This window comes from Canis aureus, chromosome 9 (genome assembly GCF_053574225.1).
Source record: "Canis aureus isolate CA01 chromosome 9, VMU_Caureus_v.1.0, whole genome shotgun sequence".
NCBI classification, from domain to species: Eukaryota; Metazoa; Chordata; class Mammalia; order Carnivora; family Canidae; genus Canis; species Canis aureus.
Genome location: NC_135619.1, coordinates 25,829,007 through 25,853,252, shown reverse-complemented (window position 1 = coordinate 25,853,252; position 24,246 = coordinate 25,829,007). Strand labels below are relative to the sequence as shown.

The following is a 24,246-nucleotide window of genomic DNA, read 5'->3' as shown; positions in this document are numbered from 1 at the left end:
TGCTGGGAGCAGAGGAAAACTTCCAACACTTAATACTTTTTTTTTAAAATAATAAAAAAATTATTAAGCCATGAAACAAGACTAGGAAGATATAAGAAAACGAACAATAAACAAAAAAGATTCTTGGACATTAAAAAAAAAATGATGGCAGATATTAAAAATTCAATATAAGTATCAAAGAAACACCTCAAAAAGTCAAACAAAATATGTCAAGTAAAAAGTAAAAAAATTAAATGATGAAAACAGAAGATCTAATGTCCAACTATTAAAAATAATAGAGAAAACCACAGGAAGGAAATTATTAACATAAGAACATACACAATAACATTATTTATTAATTTTATTATGTTTTTTTAGGCAAACTCTATGCCCAACCTGGAGTTCAACTCATGACCCCAGGATGAACAGCTGCATATTGTATTGACTGAGCCAGGTAAGCACCCCAATAACATTTCTCAGAAGAGAAAGACGTGAGCACCACAGATTGAAAAGGTCTATTAAGTAAGCACAGTAAATTACAAAAAGAAAACCCACACCAAAGCATACCATTGTAAAATCATATTTATGTCAAAGATAAAGAGAAGATTTTAAAAGCTCCCATGAGGAAAAACAAGTCATACAAAGGGAAGCCACAGAGTTATCATACTTCTCAATAATACCACCAGAAGCTAGAAGAGAATGGAGAGATGCCTTCAAAGCCATAATGAAAAATTACTTCCAATTCAAAATTCTATACCTCACTGGACCATCAACTGGGTGTTTCAAACTTACAAAAATCTTATTTTTTTTTTTCTATCCAAGAATCCTTTATCAAGAAGTTATAGGACACACTCCTCTAAAGGTAGGCATAACATTAGAAACGACAAATACCCACCATTTGCTTCGACGTGGATGGAACTGGAGGGTATTATGCTGAGTGAAATAAGTCAATCGGAAAAGGACAAACATTATATGGTCTCATTCATTTGGGGAATATAAAAAGTAGTGAACGAGATTAAAGGGGAAAGGAGAAAAAATGAATGGGAAATATCAGAAACGGAGACAGAACATGAAAGATTCCTAACTCTGAGAAACGAATTAGGGATGGTGGAAGGGGAGGTGGGCGGGGATGGGGGTGACTGGGTGATGGGCACTTGACGGAATGAGCACTGGGTGTTATTCTATATGTTGGCAAATTGAACACCAATAAAAAATAAATTTACTAAATAAATAAATAAATAAATAAATAAATAAATAATAAAGGTAGGCATAAGCCAAGAATAAACAGGATTTAATAAAGTCTCAAAAATAGAGCTTGAAATCCCAGGAAAGAGGTAAAGATATTTCCTAGAACCACGAAGAAGAAATCCCAAAATAATTGCTGTATGGCAGAAACAGAACAGAGCAACCAATCCAGACTATAGAAGACAAGGTTCCAAGAGGGATATCCACCAAGAGGAAAGGTTAAAAATGCAATTTACAAATTCCAGAGTAGAATTCTCCTTCACAATTTTCAGATTACATAAATAAGACCAGACATATACACTTTTTAGCTTCCAAAAAATAACTTACCTAGCATTTGTACATTGTGGAAAGTCAGTATTAATACTACTACCAAAAGTAGCTATTGGAGGGAGTGGTAAGTTTTCTAAGAAAACTAAGCAAATAGGAAAAAAGGAGAGTTGAAAAGCAGTAATTAATTCAAGGAAAAATAAAAGGCCCTGAAACCTACCCATATTAGAAAAAATAAGAAAGGGAAGACAGGGTATAAGTGAACTAAAAATCTCATCTACCATAACAAAACCATGATGTAATGAAGAGAGAGAAAAACCAGGAAAGAGCTACTATTATAAAAATGTAGAAACAGCTAAAATACTTGGAGAGGTACAGAGAATGCTTTTTGTTACAAGCAGTTTCAACAGTGACTTTTTAAACTATATGCACATAATTTGATAAAAACAAAAATAAAAAACACATTTAAAAATTCCTATAATCAGGATGCCTGGGTGGCTCAGTGGTTGAGCATCTGCCTTTGGCTCAGGGCATGATCCCAGGATCTGGGATGAAGTCCCACATCAGGCTCCCCGCAGGAAGCCTGCTTCTCCCTCTGCCTGTCTCTGCCTCTCTGTCTCTCTCATGAGTAAATAAATAAAATCTCTTAAAAAATTTAAAAATTAAAAAATGAGATCACTGGAGGTTAAAAAGAATGTGTCACGACTAAAAAAAAATATGACTACTCTCATATTCTGTGGGAGTTTAAAATTGATACCAGGGGATCCCTGGGTGGCGCAGCGGTTTGGCGCCTGCCTTTGGCCCAGGGCACGATCCTGGAGACCCGGGATCAAATCCCACATCGGGCTCCCGGTGCATGGAGCCTGCTTCTCCCTCTGCCTGTGTCTCTGCCTCTCTCTCTCTCTGTAACTATCATAAATAAATAAAACTTTAAAAAAATAAAAAATAAAAAAAATAAAATAAAATAAAATAAAATTGATACCACTTTTGAAAGAACATACATTAGATAAAACTTAGCTATGTTTTCTCTTTGACAAAAGTTCCACTTCTAGCATGCTCTACATAAATAGACAACTACAAACATGTTTACTGCACTACTGATTATTTCCTATAAATAAAGATTTGGTCAAATAAAATACAGTACTATGATATCACAAAATACTTTTGCAATGCTTGAAAAAATACGAGAGATTCTAAAACATTCTATTACATTAAAAAAATCAAATATGTACACATGTATGTATATGAAAGAACACACAATTCAGAAACCATGAAGGGAATGGGACTGGGGACATAAGGAACAAGGATATGAAACAAGGACATTATTATCCACAATTTTTATAATCATGTAGAAGTTTATTACATGTATCATTTTTTTAAACAGTAAAAAAAAATCTATGTTAAACAGTTTAACATTCATGAGTAGTTCTACTATCAACATCAGAATACTTATTTCTACTTTGAATACATTTGAATATCAATGTTTAGCATACCCTCTTATTGTACTGTTTGTCTCAGGATCACCAGGGTCCAATGTTTCTTTTAAGAAGTTTATATAATGTATCCATAGGTCAACACTAAGAGGTATTGCCTGAAGCCCCCGCCGATACACCTAAGAAGAAAACAACAAACTGTACTTCAAATATTTAATTATTTCTTAACAGAGAGGCAACACTGTGTTATCCGGTGAACCTTAGAAATACTAATTACTGGAATTTTGTTTAAATAATCTACCATTACCATTTGGGTGGAGGTTGGATAGAACATGGCAATGTTCTGATCCCCACGTGCAGAGTCTTGATCTTCAAAGCGCAGCAGTCCCTGCATTCTGACCGGGTTGTGTGGGCAGGCTTTGGGTTACAGACCATAGGGCACAGACCCATTAGAGCATCAATGACAGCGTCTGACCAAAAATGCAATAAGACGTAGCAAATGTGACTAGCAAACCAACTATATTGTTTGGAAAATGAGAAATAAATGTAAGTGAGAGAAAAGCCCTGCCCTACTTGTTAAGCTGCAGTGTAATACAGAGGCTTGCACTGCAAAGCTTGACAAACTGTAGAGGTTTAACGCACCTGCCAACAAAGAGAGAAAATATTAGCTACAAATGCCACAAGAGTGACAAATGCAAATAAAATACCCTATAAAATTGTTTGACCATAAATCGTAGGTACTGCCAGCCAAAAAAAAAAAAAAAAAAAAAAATTTGTTTCGTTATTATTTGGCTTACAGTACCTAATGGAGATAATTTTATTCAGTAATGTACGCACCTCATCTGATTGTTTAATGTTGTCATGCCGCTTTTCAAGGTCTGCATACTTTTTCCAGTAACCATAGCAATACGGATAGTGTATGAAAAATTTGTCAAACGCTTTCCTGGCAGCCATCAAGTGATTCTGACGAAAATAAAACAAGGTGTTTAAAAATCTTCGAAGTTTTTGTCACAAAAATATTTATTATTTCTTCCAAATGTATTATCTCAAATAAAATAAATGGCAGATTTAAAAATCACACACACACAACAGCTCTTTTCCCTACATATTATAGTCTTTTCCTTTTAAACAAAAGGAAGGAACTATTAAATAGCAAGGTAACCTTTTACTTCAGTGATTATACACACACATGTGCACACATACACAAACCAATTATTACAAATATTAGACTTGGACAAATGTCATGAAAATTATTTAAAGCTAAAAAATGTACATATATTCAGTTTAACCTGAAAATTATAAAAGAGGCAACTTTAATTACAAAACAGTAAACCTCATCTGATATTACTTGATTAATCTATCCCTTCTAGTCCCATTTAAATAGTTACTAACCTCCTGTTCTACATACTGAAGCAAATATACCCAGCCTGTAAAATCCTGAGGATTGTTTTCTACAGTTTTCCAGAATTTTTCATATTCTGGAGGGAAATTTGCTTCTGTTTCTGTCACTGGAAGGTCCACAGCATTTGCTATTTCATTTTCTTCTGTAGTTGCATTCACATTAGGCGATCCATCAGGGGACTGTTCCATTTCCGTAACATTCATAATCTCAGTACTGAAATCAGCAGATTGTTCTACCACTACCTCTGAACTGTTGCCTGTGCTGCCATTACTAGAATTCCTGTACTCATCCATGTGAGAATTTTGCATAGTTGTTTGTCTTCAGTTAATGATCTGTGGAAACACAAATAAAAAGGAACATCTTCCAAATGTTTATTTGGCATCATCAAAACCACCTTTTAAAACCCCAGTTAGCTATTAAAGGAATATATTAATTTCATTCTTGATCTCTAAACAATGGAACCGTGAATCAAAGAATACATGTATACTAAATCTGGGAAGATGTTGACATTTTGTCTCTAGAAAAATTGCATTAGCCATGTGGCAAGTCACTTTTAGTTGTCTATCCAATATCTTCTCTCATCATCTTCCTAATAAAATACTGTTTTTGGTCAGGTTAGCACTATATTTAGCCCCTTACAGGGAATCCTGAGACTGAAAAGGGTATCTGCTGCAAAGCTCTGGAAAAGATTTTGTTTTTCTGATAAAAAGGGACAGTCACAGGACACCTGGGTGGCTCAGCAGTGGAGCGTCTGCCTTCAGCTCAGGGCATGATCCTGGAGTTCCAAGATCAAGTCCCACATCAGGATTCCTGCATGGAGCTTGTTTCTCCCTCTACCTGTGTCTCTGCCTCTCTCTCTCTCTCTGTGTCTCTTATGAATACATAAAATCTTTAAAAAGGGGAGGGGGCAGGCACAAATAGCGAAGGTTCTACTACTTCCCAGTTTGAATGTGAACATACCTAAAACAACTTATGTCCTGGAAGCAGTCAATATGGGAATGGCAAGAAAAATTAAGAAATGCTAGCTCTGACATCATCAAGCTACTAATAAGAAAGACAATGCCACTTCATACTGTGTAAGAACATAAGTTGCTATTTGTTTAAACTAGCATCAATAGACACATTTTCTATTACTTGCAGACAAATGAAGTCCTAATTGATTAACCCATTAACAAAGCATGATAACGTCCATTTCTTCATTTCCCCTTGTCAACACTAAGTATCATAAAACCTAATTTTTGTTCATTTGATTAAAAAGAAACTATCTCACTGTGATTTGCATTTCTTTAACTGTGAGAAAGCTGAATTTTTATTTTTTCTTAAATGTCTTCACATCCTTTATTCATATTTTCTATTACATTACTAATTTTTATTCTTATTGATTCATACAAGCTCTTTTTAAGCTAAGGAAATAAGATCTTTATAATACACATTGTAATTTTTTGTTTTTCTTCTTTCTAGTTTTTTTGTGTGTATTGAAGTTATCTTGTAAATTGTCAAGCAGATATGAAATCCAAATTTTAAAACATTATTTCAAAATATAGTGAAACAAAATTTTTCCCAACAAAGGAGAAATTTAACATGTAAAATCAGGAGACCTTCTGAGGCTGAATGCCACTGCAAGAACTATAACCAGGTAAGTCTATGGAACATTGTTTTTGTTTTTGTTTTTTTAAAGATTTTATTTATTCATGGGAGACAGAGAGAGAGAGAGGCAGAGACACAGGCAGAGGGAGAAGCAGACTCCGTGCGGGGACCCCCAATGTGGGACTCGACCCCAGGACCTCAGGGTCACCTGAACTGAAGGCAGACACTGAACCACTGAGCCACCCGGGGCCCCAAGTCTATGGAACATTAAAAAAAAAGTGGGGATTGGCTTCCAGATGGCTCAATCAGTTGAGGCCCAACTGTTGGTTTCAGCTTAGGTCAGGATCTCACGTTCCTGGGATATAGCCCCACATGGGGTTCTGCGCTCAAGGACATCTACTTGAAGATTCTCTCTCCCCCTTTCCTACTGCCCCTATCCGCACTCATGCACGTGCATGTGCATGCTCTCTCTCTCTCAAATACAACTTAAAAAAAAAAAAAAAAGTTGGGGGAGGAGAGAGAAGAGAAAAATAAAGAAGGGGGTAGTTAGGGTGGGGACAGAAAGTTAATGGCCTAATGTACGTTGTCCAATACTAATTATATTCCTGGTAGAGAATTATCTACGTATATAAGATAAAGTCCTTTTACTCTAAGGCTTATTAATTTATTGAAAAGGCTGAGTGAAGTAAGTTAATCGGAGGACAAACATTATATGTTCTCATTCATTTGGGGAATATAAATAATAGTGAAAGGGAATATAAGGGAAGGGAGAAGAAATGTGTGGGAAATATCAGAAAGGGAGACAGAACGTAAAGACTGCTAACTCTGGGAAACGAACTAGGGGTGGTAGAAGGGGAGGAGGGCGGGGGGTGGGAGTGAATGGGTGACGGGCACTGGGGGTTATTCTGTATGTTAGTAAATTGAACACCAATAAAAAATAAATTTAAAAAAAATTTATTGAAAGGCTATCAAAAACAGGCAAAAGAGAAAGAGAATTTAAATGAAACAAAGTCAAAGTTTAGAGAAATCAACTGAAAATTACATCCATCTAGAAGAGCTTCATGAAATACAGAACTGGGTCTTAACTTTGAAAAAAAAATAATAATAATGAATTATTCCAGAATAGAAAAAAGCCCACTTGACTTGATGGAACAATCTTCTTGACAGTAGACAAAGAGGCAGAAATTAGGATTGATTCAAAGATGAGAGAGAAACTGACCAGAATGAACATGGTTTATATTGGGGAAGAAGGGTAAGCAGCAGAGTAAGCAGGGCAGAGCCAGAGGGATTTAAGAAAAAATGACAGAAGTACACAGGCATCTGCGAAGAAATAATACAAGCAACAAACCTGGTTGGTACATAGTTAAAAAGAATCCAAAATATCAGACTACTAGAAAAAATAAAGTTCTCTTCCCATAAGCTTTTCCAGGTTTAAGCCATTTGAGGCCCTAGAAAAAGGCAAAGAAGTTCTCTATTTTTTTCTTTTCCCCTTCCTTTATTTTTTTAATATTTTATTTATTTATTCATGAGAGACACAGAGAGGCAAAGACATAGGCAGAGGGAGAAGCAGGCTCCCCATGGGGAGCCTGATGTGGGACTAGATCCTGGGACTGCAGGAACATGCCCTGAGCCAAAGGCAAACACACAATCTCTGAGCCATCCAAAGCATCCCTCCTCTTCCTTTAAAGAAAAGACACATTTGAAGATTAATTTTCCATATGCAAATTAGTCATTGGTTTCTGTCTTTTGATTTCAAAGCCGCTGTCAAACAAAATCTTAGGTTGATACACTGACCAGCCCTATTCTAATTGCATACTTAAGTGGGACATAATGGTTTCTTCTGCAATCAGCAAATTTACCACACCCCTGCATCTATCAATTATTCCACACCCTACAATTAAAGTGTTGTAAAAAGAATTAAGAATATCATCCTTACCCTTCGGAAATCATTTTTCTGATTACTCCAAAAATCACAGAGCCAAAATAATAATACACTGAAGTTATTTTTTAAATAAGTTTTTCCAACATATTCTTCATAATGTGGCAATTAACTAGTCCCACTTTATTCTTGACAACAACCAGTAACTTCCAATTGGCAAAATAAAACAGCAAAGGGGCAAAAAATATCAAAAGGAAGGAGACAACAGTGTGGTTTTAGCATAAAAACAAACCAACAGAACAAAGAGCCAAGAAATAAACTGCATATATAGTTAATGATTTTCGACAAGGGTTCCAAGATTATTCAACAAAAAAAGGGCAGTCTCTTTAACAAAAGGTGCTGGGAAAACTGGATATTCACATGCAAAAGAATGAAGCTGGAGCTTTACCTTACACCACATGCAAAAATTAACTCAAAATGGATTAAAAGCCTGAACGTAAAAACTTAAAAATATAAAATTTCTAGAAGAAAACATAGGAGAAATCTTCAGGATACTGGACGTGGCAATCATTTCTTGGAAATGATACCAAAAGCAAAGGGAACAAAAGAAAAAACAAATGGGCTATAGCAAACTTTAAAACTTTTGTGCATCAAAGAACACAACCAAGAGAGTGAAAAGACAACATAAGAATAAAAGGAAATATTTGTAAATCTTTGTACATTGTTGGTGGGACTGTAAAATGATGAAACTGTTACAGAAAACAGTATGGAGGTTCCTGAAAAAATTTAAAATAGAAGTAGTGTATATGACCTAAGAATCCTAACTTGGTATATATCCAAATTAACTACATGTAGAAACTCAAAGAGCTATATGCACACTCACATTCATAGCAGTACTCTCCACAACAGCCAGAAGAAGGAAACAACCTAAATGTCCATTGACAGATGAGTAAACAAAATGTAGTATATACAACGAAATATTATTCAACCCTTAATTTTTTTTTTTTTTTTAAGAGGAGGGAGATTGAGTGCAAGCAAGGAGAGGAGGGGCAGAGAGAGACTCAAGCGGGCTCCACACCCAGCACGTGAGAAAGCAGGGCTCAATCTCAACGGAGATCACAACCTAAGCCAAAATCAAGAGTTTTTGGGTTTTTTTAAAGATTTTATTTATTTATTCATGAGAGACAGAGAGAGAGAGAGGCAGACACAGGCAGAGGGAGAAACAGGCTCCATGCAGGGAGCCTGATGTGGGACTTGATCCCGGGTCTGCAGGATCAGGCCCTGGACTGAAGGTGGCACTAAACCGCTGAGCCACCCGGGCTGCCCCAAAATCATGAGTTTTAACTAAAATCAAGACATTTAACTAACTGAGCCAATCAGGTGCCTCATTCAGCCTTTAAAACGAAAGAAATCCTATCATATTCTAGACGGAAGAACCTTGTAGACATTATGCTAAGTGAAGTAAACCAGTCAAAAAAAAAAAAAAAAAAAACAACAACAACACTGTATGATTCTACTACTTATATGAGGTATCTAGAGTAATGAAATTCATAGAAACATAAAGTAGAATGCAGTTACCAGGGAATGGAGAGAGGGAGAAAATGGGAGTTGTTTAAGTACAGTTTCAGACTTCTAAAAAGAAAAGTTCTGAGTATGTCTGGGTGGCTCAGTGGTTGAGTGTCTGCTTTTGGCCCAGGGCATGATCCCAAGGTCCTGGAATAGAGTCCCACATCAGGCTCACCTCACCCCAGGGAGCCTGCTTCTCCCTCTGCCTATGTCTCAGTCTCTGTGTGCCTCTCATGAATAAATAAAATCTTAAAAAATAAAAAAAAAAGATGAAAAGTTCTGGTAATCTGTTTACAACCATATGTACTTAACACTACTGAACTACACACTTAAAAATAGTTAAGGTAGATTTTATGTTATGTAGTTTTTATCACAATAAAAAAAAAGGTAAGAGAACAACTTAAAAATAACCAAATTAGGAAAAAAGTACAAAAGACTAGAAATTAGAATTTCCAAATCCCTTTCGCTTTTTTAAGTTTATTTATTTGAGAGAGACAAACACAGCAAAAGAGCACACAAACGGAGAAGCAGGATCCCTGCAGAGCAGGGAGCCAAACTCAGGGCTTGATCCCAGAAACCTGGGATCATGACCTGAGCCAAAGGCAGATGCCTAACCTACTGAGCCACCAAGGCACCTTCATCATAAGATGTAATAAGATAAATATTATAATGAACTAGGGGGAGGGGGAGAGTCCTACTTCTCTCCCTTAATAGCCTATGATCCTAGGGTCAGTCTTACTTGCCTCACTTCTAAATTAGAGAGTAATAATAATACTTTCACAGGACTGTTAAGAACATTAGATGAGACAGAAGCATGTGGGAAGTCTATAAATTCACATAAACAAAAGTATCACTCAAATAACAAATTCCTCAGAAAGTATTTTCAAACATAAGATGTTATACTTTAAAATACTAAGGAGGGCAGCCTGGGTGGCTCAGCGGTTTAGCGCCACCTGCAGCCCAGGGCTTGATCCTGGAGACCCGGGATGGAGTTCCGCATCAGGCTCCCTGCATGGAGCCTGCTTCTCCTCTGCCTGTGTCTCTGCCCCTCTCTCTGTGTCTCTCATAAATAAATAAATAAAATCATAAATAAAAAATAAATAGAATAGAATAGAATAGAATAGAATAGAATAGAATAGAATAAAATAAAATAAAATAAAATAAAATAAAATAAAATAAAATAAAATAAAATACTAAAGAAAAGGACAGTCTCTCACTCTCATTCTCTCTTGCTCTCACTCTTTCAAATAAATAAATAAAATCTGTTTTAAAAAAAGGAAAAGACAAAAGAGGAAAAAAAGCTGTTGACTTTGACATCATAAAACTAGTAGTCAACAGTTTATCAAGAGGTCTATCTTATTTCTTAATTTTTCAATTTTAGACATTTTTGCTGTCTTACTACTAGAGAAGATTAAGATTTAGCTATTATACCAGACATGCTTCCACAACTTCTCTCTCACATACATGCTCCAATTTCTATCAGTTTGGAGTTAAATCAATATTCAGATTACATCAGTATGGCTATGTAAACATTTTTTTCAAGGTATCTTGTATACTCTAATTACATTTCCTTGCTTCTACTTCTTTAAATATTTTCTCATTATTTTCATATACCTGGTTTTCTTTGAAAATTGACCTCAAACTCCTGAAAAGCTCTTATAAAAGGCCTTCAAAAACAACTGACGGGATCCCTGGGTGGCTCAGCGGTTTGGCGCCTGCCTTTGGCCCAGGGCGCAATCCTGGAGTCCCAGGATCAGGTCCCACGTGGGGCTCCCAGCATGGAGCCTGCTTCTCCCTCCTCCTGTGTCTCTGCCTCTCTCTCTCACTCTCTCTCTCTCTATCATAAATAAATAAATCTTAAAAAAAAAAAAAAAAAAAAAAAAAAAAAACTGACACCAGGGCTGCCTGGCTGGCTCAGTTGGTAGAGCATGTGACTCGATCTCAGGGTCCTGAGTTTGAGCCCCAGTTGTGGCATAGTTTATTTAAAATAAAACAAACAAACAAACAAAAAAAAACAATTGATACTCATTTTCCCTTAGGGAGACATCCTTTTTTGAAACAGCTAACCTTCTGCAGCAATTCAGACTGGTTTGTCTTGTCTAAGTTTGTTCACTTTGATACAAGGAATTCCTTTCACTCCTTTCCTGGGCTGAATCTCATTTATAACAGCCAAAATCCTTTTCTTTCTCAGATTCTCTTTTAGAGAATCATTTCTATAAATTTCTAAAATAGGGTATATGGGGCAAAAAAATTAAGACTTTTCAATTCTAAAATTCTAATAACTGAATGATAGATTGTCTAAATATAAAATTCTAGAATGAAAATAATTGTTTCTTAAGGGTTTTTAAGGGGGGGGGGGGTGCCTGGCTGGCTCAGCTGGTGGAGCATGCAACTCTTAATCCCAGGGTGGTGAGTTTGAGCGCCATGTTAGGTATACAGATTACTTTAAAAAAAAAAAAAAAAAAAAAAAGGTTTTGAAGGAATCTTTGTTTCCTAGCAGAAGGTGTTGTTTTATGTTTTAAAAGATTTATTCATTTTAGAGAGAGAGAGGGCACACACAGAGAGGAGGATAGATGGAGAGATGGAAAGACAAGGAGAAGAGAATAACTGATCCCAGACTTCATGCCGAGTGTGGAGAACAACGTAGGGCTCAATCCCACAAACCCAAGATCATAACCTGAGTTGAAACCAAAAATTGGGGGAGGGGGGGGCGGAATCCCTGGGTGCATCAGCGGTTTAGTACCTGCCTTGGGCCCAGGGCATGATCCTGGAGTTCCAGGATTGAGTCCCACATTGGGTTCCCGCAGGGGGCCTGCTTCTCCCTCTGCCTGTGTCTCTGCCTGCCTCTCTCCCTCTCTCTCTCTCTCCCTCTCTGTCTCTCATGAATAAATAAATAAAATCTTTAAAAAAAAAAAAAAGTTGGACACCTGACCAACTGACTATGCCACCCAGCCGCCCCTAGGGTGTTGCTATATAGAATACTTCTCTATATGTGACCTGTTTTTTCCTCCGTGGTAGTGTTTAATCCAGGTGTTCTCAAATTCCGAAATGATGTGCCATAGGAAGTCTTTTCTACCCATTCTTCTGGCATTCATTCGGAAGGCCTATTTTAACCTAGATATTTACATCATTTAATTCATATATTCCATATTTATCATTTATGTGACAATTTTCTCCCCTTGGTTTTCTCTTTTTGTTCAACTCACATTACTCGGGTGTTGGACCTATTGGATGATCCTCTACTTTTCTTATCTTTTCCCACATTTTCCCCTATCCCTTTGATTCATTCTATTCTAAAAGACACTTTTACTAGATTTTTAATATATGAATCAAAGTTTTAATTCCTTTTTACTCTGAATAATCCATTTTACAGTTTTTTATTCCTGTTTCACTGGTGTAGTACCTCCTGCCATCTATCTGTAAAATCACTTTAAATTTTCTTGTTTTCAGCACTGTCTCTCTTCTGAGTGTTTTTTGACTATTTGTTTTGGTCTCTCAAGTAGAGTGATCTAACTGCTGTTCAAGTGTGAAGCATCACACAAAATCAGAAGCTAAAGCTTCAAAATTGGTGAACTTCAGTGCAGGATGGCATTCTACTGAGGGGGAATTCACTAAATGTCAGTGCTTTATTTCATTTCCCTGGTGTTAAGTTTTCCCAAAGAAGAATGTTTCAACTTAAAAATGTATAAAGAAGCAACAAGCATTCTGGGAGCAAAGAAAACAGGACTAGAGATCTTACCACTCAATATGTAAACTTTCATTCAATTTCCCTTTTTCATCAAGATCCTTCATCCTGTCCCAACTCCCACCAGCTGTGTCAAAACTTCTCTGGTTCCACCCTTTTCAAATAATAAACATTCAGGTTTTTGTTGGCTGAACTATATGGAGAAGTAAAATCTAGAGTCTACACTACTCCAGACTTCAACTAATCCTAAAATTTTTAGCTCCAAGCAGCACTCTCATCTTCAGAGACACTTGATAACCAAGATTCCTGAGCCCTTCTGGAGTTTTGTGGGAAGATCCCTCTTATTTCTTAGGAATTTCCCTCTCTGCAGGCACAGAATGAATGCAGAAAAATGAAAACCTAAGTTTACCAGTTAAATCAGTCCATCTCTTTCTTCCAAAAACGTTAATTCTCATGTTGATACTTCCTCTTGTCTTTTGTCCTTTAGGGTTTACACGATTTTGTTTTTATGTTATCTTATTTTTTTATTTTACTGAAATTAGGTTTAAAATTATGCTGAACCCCATTCATGCAGTATTTTTTAATAAATTTCTAACCAATATAATTTCCTCCTGTAATAATAGTCATTCAATAGATATTTAGTGAGCAACTTCCATGTGTCAGATACTACTGTTCTAAGCACTGGAAATTTAACTGGGAACAAAACAAAGTCCCGACTCTCAAAGAGCTGACATTTTAATTTAAGAATATAGACATTTCTTTAAAAAAAAAAAAGTCTACAATATGTACATGATACTAAGTGCTAAGAACAAAAAAAAACAAAAAAAAAAAAAAAGGAAAGGATGATATAATAAGAAAGTCAAATTATACAAATATGTAGAGCAAGAAAATTCCAGGCAGCAGAAAAAGCACATTCTGAGACAACAGCTTGTTTAGCATAGTCACAGAAACATAGATAAGCAAGAAGAGTACTACGGCTGGATTTACTTAAATATCCCTCAATCTGGTTTGAGTCCTCCCTAATATTTAGCTTTACTGAATACATCATCATCAACCTCATGTAATGCCCATTTTCATTTAGCATAAAGCTTTAAATTAACATATTCTGACCTACCAATAACACTTGTAGAATTTTCTCATAAAGAAATACTGAGGAATCCAGAGGCAACCTATTGGAAGTATTAGACTAACAAAGCTGCTATACAACTGAGAAATACACAAAAAAGTGACATTTTTCTAGTTAGAAATAATTCTTTTTAAAGCCCATTTTAGAGAATTAATCATGAACAAGCATGTTCATTGCAGCATTTTTCCTAGGAAAATAACCACCTGTTGGTTCACTATCCAGCCCAGCCTCAACCACTCCCAATAAAAATACTAATTTCTCATAATGAGCTATTTGTCACAACCAGTTGTCAGTCTTAGATTTCTACGAAGCTTCCATTTCCTTCTTAAAATTCTTTACATTTCCAAGAAGTAAATCTATTATATCAACCACCGAATCCTCTCCACCTCATTTGTAATGTTGCCTTTCACCCCTCCCCCTCCCCCTGCCAAAGTATTATTTGCTTTGTATCTCTACTATAGAACTCCTGTAATGGCTAAAATACTTAATCATCACTGGTCCACCTCTTCCCTTGGTCACAATGGATAAAGTATCTCTGCCCCTAACAAAGATCATACCCTGAACTCATGATTTGATCATTTCTCCCACCCATCTTCTCTGGAATAGTGTCTCTTAAATTATCTTTACTCTCCCGTTATCAGTTTCTCTCAGTGTCTTAAATCACTTCCACTAGCATTGTCATATAAATGGTTTTCTTCTATTTAAAAATTTATAACATATATACTACAATTTAGCTTAAATGCAAGCAAAGAACGGGTAATCAGTCATAAACTATGTTAAGGGTTTGGAATTTGTTCTAAGGACAAAGGCAATGAAGTTGAATTGAAACTTGTTATTTCTACTTCTGTAGCCTCCATTTACTCTTCAATTCGGTTTCTTCATCACTCTCTAAAATTTGCCAAGGTCACAATCTTCTTGTTTATAAGTCCAATTGAACATTTCCTAATTCATCTTTCTGATTTACTCTTTAAATAGCATCCAACAGTAATGACTTTTTACTTGAAAGGTTCTCTTTTCTTGCCTTCCCTGACATATTTCACCTAGCTTTCCTCCTACCATTCTGAATAATTTTTTTATATTTTATATTTATTTTTAATTTAAATTCAATTAAGAATTTCTTTTTCTTCTCAACAATCTTGTAAGAATTGGTAGCACCCGAGATTTTGTCCTCAGCTCTCTCCTTTTTTCAATCAACACTCTCCTTGGGCTAATAGTGTTCTTCCACTTGATATATTTTCTTCACTTGACTTCCAAGTCACATCATCACCTCTCCTACTTCACAATCGCTCTTCTTCGTGAGTGAAGAGGCATGAGAGCTAGCCTACTGAGGCATCTGATCTTTCTTTCAAGGTCATCTACCCTTCTCTATCTCCATTAACTCCCAATCTCACATGGTTTTAAATATTAATTATATGCTAAGTCCCAAATTCTATCTCCAGCCCTCTTCAAGATCCATATATCCCACTGCTACTTTTATCATCTGCACATAGAGACATCTCAAATTACAAATTGTCCCTAAGTGAACTTCTGATATCTCCCCAAAAACCTGCTCCATCCACTGCCTTCCATGTCTGCTGAAAGGAAATCCCTCCTTTCAGATGCTCAGCCCAAAAATCTTGGGAGTCACCCCTGACTCTTCTTTCTCTTACAAACAACCACTCTGTTATGGAATCTTTCATATAGATTCAGCATACCACTCCTTATAATTATCATTCAAACCACTCATCTCTCATCTAGACTATTACAGTCTTCTATAACCTTCTATAGGTCTCACGCTTCTCCCCTTTGGTTGCACCCTACCCCTACTGCCCTGTCCCCAGTCCATTCTTAGCACAGCAGATACCACTCTTTCTAAAACATAAAAAAGACTATGTCATTCCACTGTTCCATCTCACAGAGTAAGAGTCAATGTCCTTGCAATAGGCCATGGCCCCTCTCCTACTATATATACCTTTTGACCTCATCTTTTTTTACTTTACCCTCACTCAGCCCCAACCACGCTGACATCTTGTCTTCTCTAAAACAGACCATACTCTCTAGCCTCAGAGCCTTTAAACTGGTTGTTTCCTCCACCCAGGGTGATCCTCTCCCAGATCTCCTCCTTTGTTGTTATGTCACCTCTTGGGGAGTCTGACTCTTGATTTGGGCTCAGGTCATAATCTCAGCCTGGTGTCAGGCTCTGTACTCAGTGGGCAGTCTGCTTGAGATTCTCTCTCTCCCCCTCCCCACCCCTACTCCCACTTGTACCCTTTCTCTCAAATAAATAAATAAATCTAGAAAGAAACAAATTAACTCACCTTCTCAATAAGACCTACCTGGGCAATCCTATTTAAAATTGTCACTTGCTCCCATCCCCAGCACACATGATCCCTTTTCCCATATTTGATCCCCTTTACCTTCATTTTTTTTTTCTTTTATCCATGATATTGTACTCTAACATAATAATTTACTTATTTAGTATACCCTAACATAGGAATCAACTACCCCCTTTCTATTCACAGTACTACTGCTATAGTTTAAGTAATCATTATCTCCCCACTAGACCAGTATTTTTTCAACCTGCAGACTGCTTCAGACCAGCTTTCTCTCCTTTTTTGCATGTGAAAAATAAAACAGAATTGTTATCAGAGTACTTCACACACACAGTAAGGTACATTCTTTCGTGACATTTGCTGTGATTATACACACACACACACACACACACAAATTCAATTATTGCATCCTAAGTTGCCTGGCATACTGAAGACATTACTTGTGAAAGAATGAATGAAAGCATGTCATCATATACTGCTATCATTTCAATTACTAGCTATTTGTGATAATACTGAGACACTATTGACTGAACAAGTATTTTGTTGAATGTCAGCCATTTTTAAGAATGGGAAAAAGAAAACTGACAAGATTAAATAATCTGTCCACGGTTACATGGTAAGGAACAGACACAGCATTCAAATCTCTTTTCTTTCTTTTTTTTTTTTTTTATTTTAAAGATTTTATTTATTTATTCATAGAGAGAGAGAGGGCAGAGTCACAGGCAGAGGGAGAAGCAGGCTCCATGAAGGGAGGCCTGACTTGGGACTTGATCCCGGGTCTCCAGGATCACACCCCGGGCTGCAGGAGGCACTAAACCGCTGCGCCACCGGGGTTGCCCTCTTCTTTTTTTTTTTTTTCCCCAAACCTCTTCTAACACCAAAACTCTCCCTGCTCTCTACTAATTTCTGCAGCCAACAAATTCTATTTTGGTTGAAGTTTGGTTTTGTTTTGTTTTCCAGTTCAGCTCCTTTCCACTTCAAGTCCTTAGTGTACCCAGTTTCTTCCATTTGGAATACTCTGCTACCCTTCTAGCTCATCCCCACTTAGAAACCTCAACCTAGCTAAAGCCTACTCATTCTTCTGTATGAAGTTTAAACATTACTTCTTGAAAAGTATTCCCATACACTCCAAATTAGTTACATTCCTTCCATGATGCTTCCACAGCATTCTTTTTCTCCAAAGAAGAAATTACATTTGTGATGTAATAACCTTCTGTAATAACCTTCTTTACTTGTTTGATATCATCACTTTGTAATCTTAACTACAAGTTTCCTGAGAGTAAGGACCAGATCTACCAATACACAGCGATACAGCACACCCAGAGGCCTAATACTACACACGCAATTCACTGAATAATAGATGCTATTATAGTCCTTAGTTCCCCCAAACTAAATACTAACGTATCATTTTCATAACCAAATAAGAAATGGTATAATAAAGTACTTGAGCTTTAGAGTCAGACAGAAGTGACTTAAACATCTGGCCCAGAAACTAATTAGGGAACACTGAGCAAAATAGTTAACCTCTCTAAGCCTCATTCACAAAATAATCACAAATACCTTGCCATAAAGGTTGACTTCTTTTCATTCACACTGCTATTACTACAATTTTTTTTAAAGATTTTATTTATTTATTCATAAAAGACACACAGAGAGAGGCAGAGACACAGGCAGAGGGAGAAGCAGTCTCCCCACAGGGAGCCCCATGTGGGACTTGATCCCAGAATCACACCCTGGGCCGAAGGCAGGTGCTCAGCCGCTAAGCCACCCCAGCGTCCTGCTATTACTACAATTTAGGTTATTTACCATCTCCGCTCTTTAAAAAAAAAAAAAAAAAAAAAAAAAAAGTTCACTTATTTATTTAAACAATCTCTACACCATACACGGGGCTCTAACTCACAACCTGGAGATCAAGAGCCGCATGTTTTACTTACTCAGTCAGCCAGGCACCCCTATTTTATAATACCTCTTGAGTAATGTTTTTCAAATTTCAGACTGCTACAAATCAGCTTCTCTTCTTTTTAATGGAAAAATATAGAATTGAAAACAATATATCAAGGGATCCCTGGGTGGCGCAGCGGTTTGGCGCCTGCCTTTGGCCCAGGGCGCGATCCTGGAGATCCGGGATCGAATCCCACGTCAGGCTCCCGGTGCATGGAGCCTGCTTCTCCCTCTGCCTGTGTCTCTGCCTCTCTCTCTCTCACTGTGTGCCTATCATGAATAAATAAAAATTAAAAAAAAAAAAAAAAAGAAAACAATATATCAAAGTTCATGCATGCAAAAGGGCTTACCGTTGAAATATATACAGAATACAACTGCTGTTTATTGGGTTGCAAAATTTACATGTACAACCTATTATGGGTCCTAGTCAAAAAATTTAAAAACATTGCTACACTACTGCTACGGATGTATTAATATTGGTGTAATATTAAATTCAGCAGAACAGAGGTAGTGCCTTTGTTCACTACTGTGTTCCTAGAACCTAAAACAGTGTCTAGTATGTAAGAGCACATTAAATCTGTTGAAAAAGTGAGTGACAAATCTGGTCCCCACTTAACTTTTCAAACATACTAATCCTATAGTATTCCTCCTCATTGCAGTTTACAGAGCCCAATATAATTTTCATGTCTGAACCCTGGCTTACTCTATTCTCTTAGACTAACAAAACTTTCCTCCTTTTCTCAACTCACAAATCAATCAATGCCTTTTTACTATATTTCACTTTATTTTTTTTTACATTTCATTTTCTTATAAAATCATATTAGAGGGCTAAAGTCCACAAGAATGAAATATGATGAAGTGACTATGTAGTACACTAAAAAATACAATGCTGTATCACATTCAACTTTTAGTTCAGTTACAGCATACTTTAAACATTTCACTAACAATTCAGCATGCCACCTTAAAATTTAAAAGGTCTTTTGGAGGCTCACTTAACCAACACTTAACTAAAAGTGGGAAGTCTAATTAAATACCTTCCCTTTTAACTCTCTATAGGTACCCAAAACCATACTATACACTCTTTTGATAAACGGAGCAACACAAAAAAATCTAAAGTCATCACTAAGGACTAAAAAGTCAGCAATCTGAGTATTGCAAATCAACTAGCTTCACAATCTGCAAGTTACTCTGTCCCTCCTCCACAGATAAGCCAATATGAAGACACAAGTTGGTAAGAAGAGACTATCATAACCACCGGTTTTGGCAACTGTTTTCAGAGGCTAAGTAGAATGTTCACAGATTGACCTTTTTCAATTTTCCACATATTAGACACCGAGTATGTTCCAGAAACTCAACTTTATATACATATATTTACATAAATATCTGCATCACCTCCAAGTCTTTGGGGGGAAAAAAAATCACCACTTGACTGGAACTAGTACTTTCTTTCTCCATTGAATATTTTTCACACACACACACCTTATGTTTTATGCAGATTACTTATTAACATACTACAAAAAGTTCCATTCTTTCTCTTTATTTTTTTAAGATTTAAAAATAATCTCTAGGGCAGCCCGGGTGGCTCAGCGGTTTAGCGCCGCCTGCAGCCCAGGGCGTGATCCTGGAGACCCTGGATCGAGTCCCACGTCGGGCTCTCCGTATGATGCCTGCTTCTCCCTCTGCCTGTGTCTCTGCCTCTCTCTCTCTGTCTCTATGAATAAATAAATAAAATAAAAATCTAAAAAAAAATAAAATAAAATAAAAATAATCTCTACAGCTAATGTGGGGCTCAAACTCATAACCCAGAGATCAAAAGTCACGTGCTCTCTTGATTAATCCTGCCAGGCGCCTCTGTTCTTTCTCTTTAAGACGCGTGTGCACACACACCTTTTATCATTTGATTTATAAAATTCTTTTTCTTACTCAACTATAGGTAAGCAAATAAAAATATTACCAAATACTCTGACACTAAAAAAAATTGTGCTTTCTAATTCTCACTTCAAATATCTCACACCACTTACTAACTACCTATCTTTGCTCAACCCCTAATTATTCCAGAGTTCACAATCCAGGAACTAGAGTTCTTTAGCAGAACTCCTTTCGTTCACGTTATCCCTACCAGAAGCTGAACAGTAGAAAGTTCCAACTTTTGCAACTCTAGAATAAGGTGATAAATGGGACAGAGAAAGGAGGGGGGGGGGGGCTTGTTTTTTTTTAATCCAGTTAAGCTCTCAGAGAAACCAAAATACTTAGGTTCCCCAACATGAGCTTCATACTTCCCTGTATAAAATTTGCTTTAAGCTTCCAACCTTTCCAGCTGTAAAAAACAAAAAAAAAAGTTTAAAGTATTTCTTTTTTTTTTTTTTTTTTTGAGATTTATTTTTATTTATGATAGAGAGAGAGAGAGAGACACAGGCAGAGGGAGAAGCAGGCTCCATGCAGGGAGCCCGACGCGGGACTCGATCCCGGGACCCCAGGATTGTGCCCTGGGCCAAAGGCAGGCGCAAAACCGCTGAGCCACCCAGGGATCCCAAGTTTAAAGTATTTCTGAACAGACTGGATCAGTTGCCAAATAACCTAAAGTCCTTAAAGGGAAGGCAACATAAACATCCAACTAAAAAGTAACAATATAATCCGCATAAAACCATACGGTATTACATGATCATCCATAACGCAGGAAGAGCAGTACTACTTATTAAAGATGTGATTTCAGAGCGAGACAAACGCCAGTGTTGGCCTCTGATTGAAAACAGGCTCCTTTTAAGAGATCCTACCGGGACCTTTAATGTCTGTTTTTCTCGATTCTATCCTACGCTGCCAAAAGCCCTGGGCGACGCTGGCGGTGCTGTGACTCAGGGTCGCAACAGCGCGGCTGGGGCGGTCGGAACGCGGAACGCGCCACTACAAGGCGCCTCCAAGCTCTTACGAACAGAATCTGAATTCTCGCAGTCGTCTGCCGGCTACTATGGGGCCCCCTCCACTTCCAGTCGTCCCAGCACGCGGCCTTCCGGCTCCTGGCGAAGCTAGGGCTTCCCACGTAACCCCAACGCGCTCCCGAAGCCCAGGTGGAGGCCCACAGACACCCGCCCTTTATAAGGCGCACCCGTCAGAGAAACGTTTGGTCTAACTAAGAAAGGAAGCCTCGCCCTGCTCCACCCAACAGGTGGGAAGGAGAAAGGAAGGGACAGCTGGAAGCCGAGACCAGGCCAGGCCTCAAGCGGGGCGGGGGCGGGGGCGGGAGCCGGAGGCCGCAACCCCAGCGCGGCCCGAAATCCGGCAGGCCCCTTCCTGCCCCGCAAACCACCCCCTCCAGCCAGTTCCAAGACGCCCGCCCCAGCCCACCTGACGACGGATGCCACTCAATGCCATGAGCCGCAGTCTGGGCCAACCGAGCCGAAGATGGCACTTCCCCGTCTCCGTCCCGCAGCAGCCGCCACCAGCACCACGACCGCCTCGTCGGGAGCGCTTCGCGCATGCGCCGCTGGCCCGGGCGGCGAAGGAGTCACGTGGTGGCGCTGCGCTCGGGCCTCGCCCTCCGCGGGATCCTGGGCCCCGGCCCCGCCCTCGGCCCCGCCCTCGGCCCCGCCCCCGGCCCCGGCCCCGCCCCAGGCCCGCGGTGCCGCTGCCCGCCGTTTGCTCCGCTCCGCGGCGACTTTCTAAGCGAAAAGACAAGCGTTTAGGGCCTCTTACATCCTCGATCTTCACCGTAGACGGCGCCTCACCCCCCTCAGAGAAAACTATCGTGGTCTTATGGAGCAAACCGAAGGTTTTCCCAACGACTGCCCAGGTCTTACCCCTCCACCTGAACATGAGCAAAAATTCATCCTTAAATCTCCATTCTTCGGGATGATACAGATCTTGGGTCCTCCCAGGTTTCCTCAAGAGGAAACATCAAAAACAAACAAAAGAGAGGAAACCGTAGTGGAAACAAATGAGGGGCTTGGGGACGTGATCATTTAAAGAATATATAGGGACGCCCCGGTGGCTCAGCGGTTTAGCGCCTGCCTTCTTCAGCCCAGGGCGTGACCCTGGAGACCCGGGATCCAGTCCCCTGTCCCGCCCCCTGTGCTCTCTCTGTGTCTCTCATGAATAAATAAAATCTTTAAAAATAAATAAAAGAATATATAAAATGAGTGAAGGCTTCTTGCATTGACAGACTTAGCCATCCTCTTCAGTTACATTCCCATCTTCATTTTTTTTTTTAAGATTTTATTTATTTGTTCATGAGAGACACACAGACAGAGGCAGAGACACAGGCAGAGGGAGAAAGTAGACTCCCTGTGGGGATCCTGATGTGGGACTCCATCCCAGGACCCTAGGATCATCACGACCTGATCCAAAGGCAGACACACTCAACCACTGAGCCACCCAGGCGGCCTACTTACCGTCTTTTCTAAACTTACAGCAGAATCAGATTTCAGCATATTGTGGAGGCCAATTATAATGTCAAACCTGTACAGTGGGATTTATGTAGGAAGACAGTTGAAACTTTACAAATTTATGTTGACAAAAATATGAAGAATACATGAGAAATTTCATTGAGTGCTAGACTGAGGAGGAAATGAGTTTAGGTTAGACTATATATATGCAATATGTATATTTGTAATATTACATATTAACATATACATATATATGTATGTATAAATTCAATATGCTAGCTTAAATAGCCAGGAATGGTACTGTTTGTTCTATAGGAGTGTTAGCATGAACTACTGATGAACAACTTTCCACTCATCTATAACTATGTATCCTAGGAGTGCCAGGTACACTCCCTTCACCAAGATTTAAGAAACACACCGGTGAAGGGACAGCATCTTTGGAAAGTACTACAACTTATGATGGTTCAACTTAATTTTTCGACTTCAAAGTGGTACAAGAGTGATTAAGCACACACAGCCACTCAATCATGAGGGTAAACAACCAACCTAAAACCATTCTGTACCCATACACCCATTCTGTTTTTTCATTTTCAGTATGGTATTCAATAAATTTCATGATATATTTAACACTTTATTATAAAACAGGCTTTGTGTTAGATGATTTTCCCCAGCTATAGGCTGGTGTAAGTTTCCTGAGCATGTTAAAGTTAGTCTAGGCTAAGCTATGATGTTTGATAGGTTAGGTGTATTAAACACATTTCCAACTTACATTTTCAACTCACAATGGATTTATTAGGACATATCCCCATCATAAGTCAAGGAAGATTATATAGTGGTTATTCTCTGTGGCTAGAGGATGCTAGAGTAGTCTTCTGTTGATATAGGTGCCATGATTTCAATGGTGATACAAAGGTTCCTAGATGGCAGAGAACTCAATTATTAGTGGCAAAGAAGTATGATAAGGATAATAGGGAGCAGAGCTTTGTGGTAATTGAATGGTCTGACCAGTAGGGACATTTAGCAATATCTAATTGATCAAAACAGATGATTAAAATACTAAGGTCTTGGTTGTTTTATAATTTTAAAAACCCTCTAGTGAGGAGAGTCACAGGGCAGCCCTGGTGGTCCAATGGTTTAGTGCTGCCTTCAGCCCAGGGCTTGATCCTGGAGACCTGAGATTGAGTCCCGCGTCAGGCTCCCTGTGTGGAGCCTGCTTCTCCCTCTGCCTGTGTCTCTGCCTCTCTCTCTCTCTCTCTGTCTGTCTCTCATGAATAAATAAAAATAAAATATATATAAAAAAAGTGTCACAACTTTCACCCCTTGAAATAAGAGAAGGGTGGGGCGCCTGGGTGGCTTAGATTTAGGTGATTCTCTCCCCTCAGCTCAGGTCATGGTCCCAGGGTCCGAGGATGGAGCCCCCCATTTAGCTGACTCTGTTCAGTGGA

The 24,246-nt window shown here is 38.4% G+C and overlaps 1 protein-coding gene and 1 long non-coding RNA gene across 5 annotated transcripts in view; one reads left to right on the top strand and one right to left on the bottom strand.

The window, feature by feature from the left end:
* Window positions 1-21,923, bottom strand: part of PRPF39 (pre-mRNA processing factor 39) — a 38,205-nt gene extending 16,282 nt beyond the window's left edge. Inside the window, exons 1-4 of one of the 4 annotated variants that reach the window (XM_077909177.1) lie at window positions 21,765-21,923; window positions 4,317-4,658; window positions 3,762-3,887; window positions 2,985-3,103 (exon numbers count right to left, since the gene is read on the bottom strand). In XM_077909177.1, coding sequence (XP_077765303.1) covers window positions 2,985-3,103; window positions 3,762-3,887; window positions 4,317-4,634 — 563 coding nt within the window. In that variant the 5' untranslated portion in view covers window positions 4,635-4,658; window positions 21,765-21,923. Of the gene's footprint in view, window positions 1-2,984; window positions 3,104-3,231; window positions 3,567-3,761; window positions 3,890-4,316; window positions 4,659-21,764 lie in introns of those variants that run through there. The other 3 variants (XM_077909179.1, XM_077909178.1, XM_077909180.1) reach the window with 3 other exon arrangements.
* Window positions 349-3,925, top strand: LOC144320518 (uncharacterized). The gene is made up of 2 exons (XR_013386151.1): window positions 349-433; window positions 3,062-3,925. It is a non-coding gene; the product is annotated as an uncharacterized LOC144320518 (long non-coding RNA).
* Window positions 21,924-24,246: the final 2,323 nt, after the last annotated feature.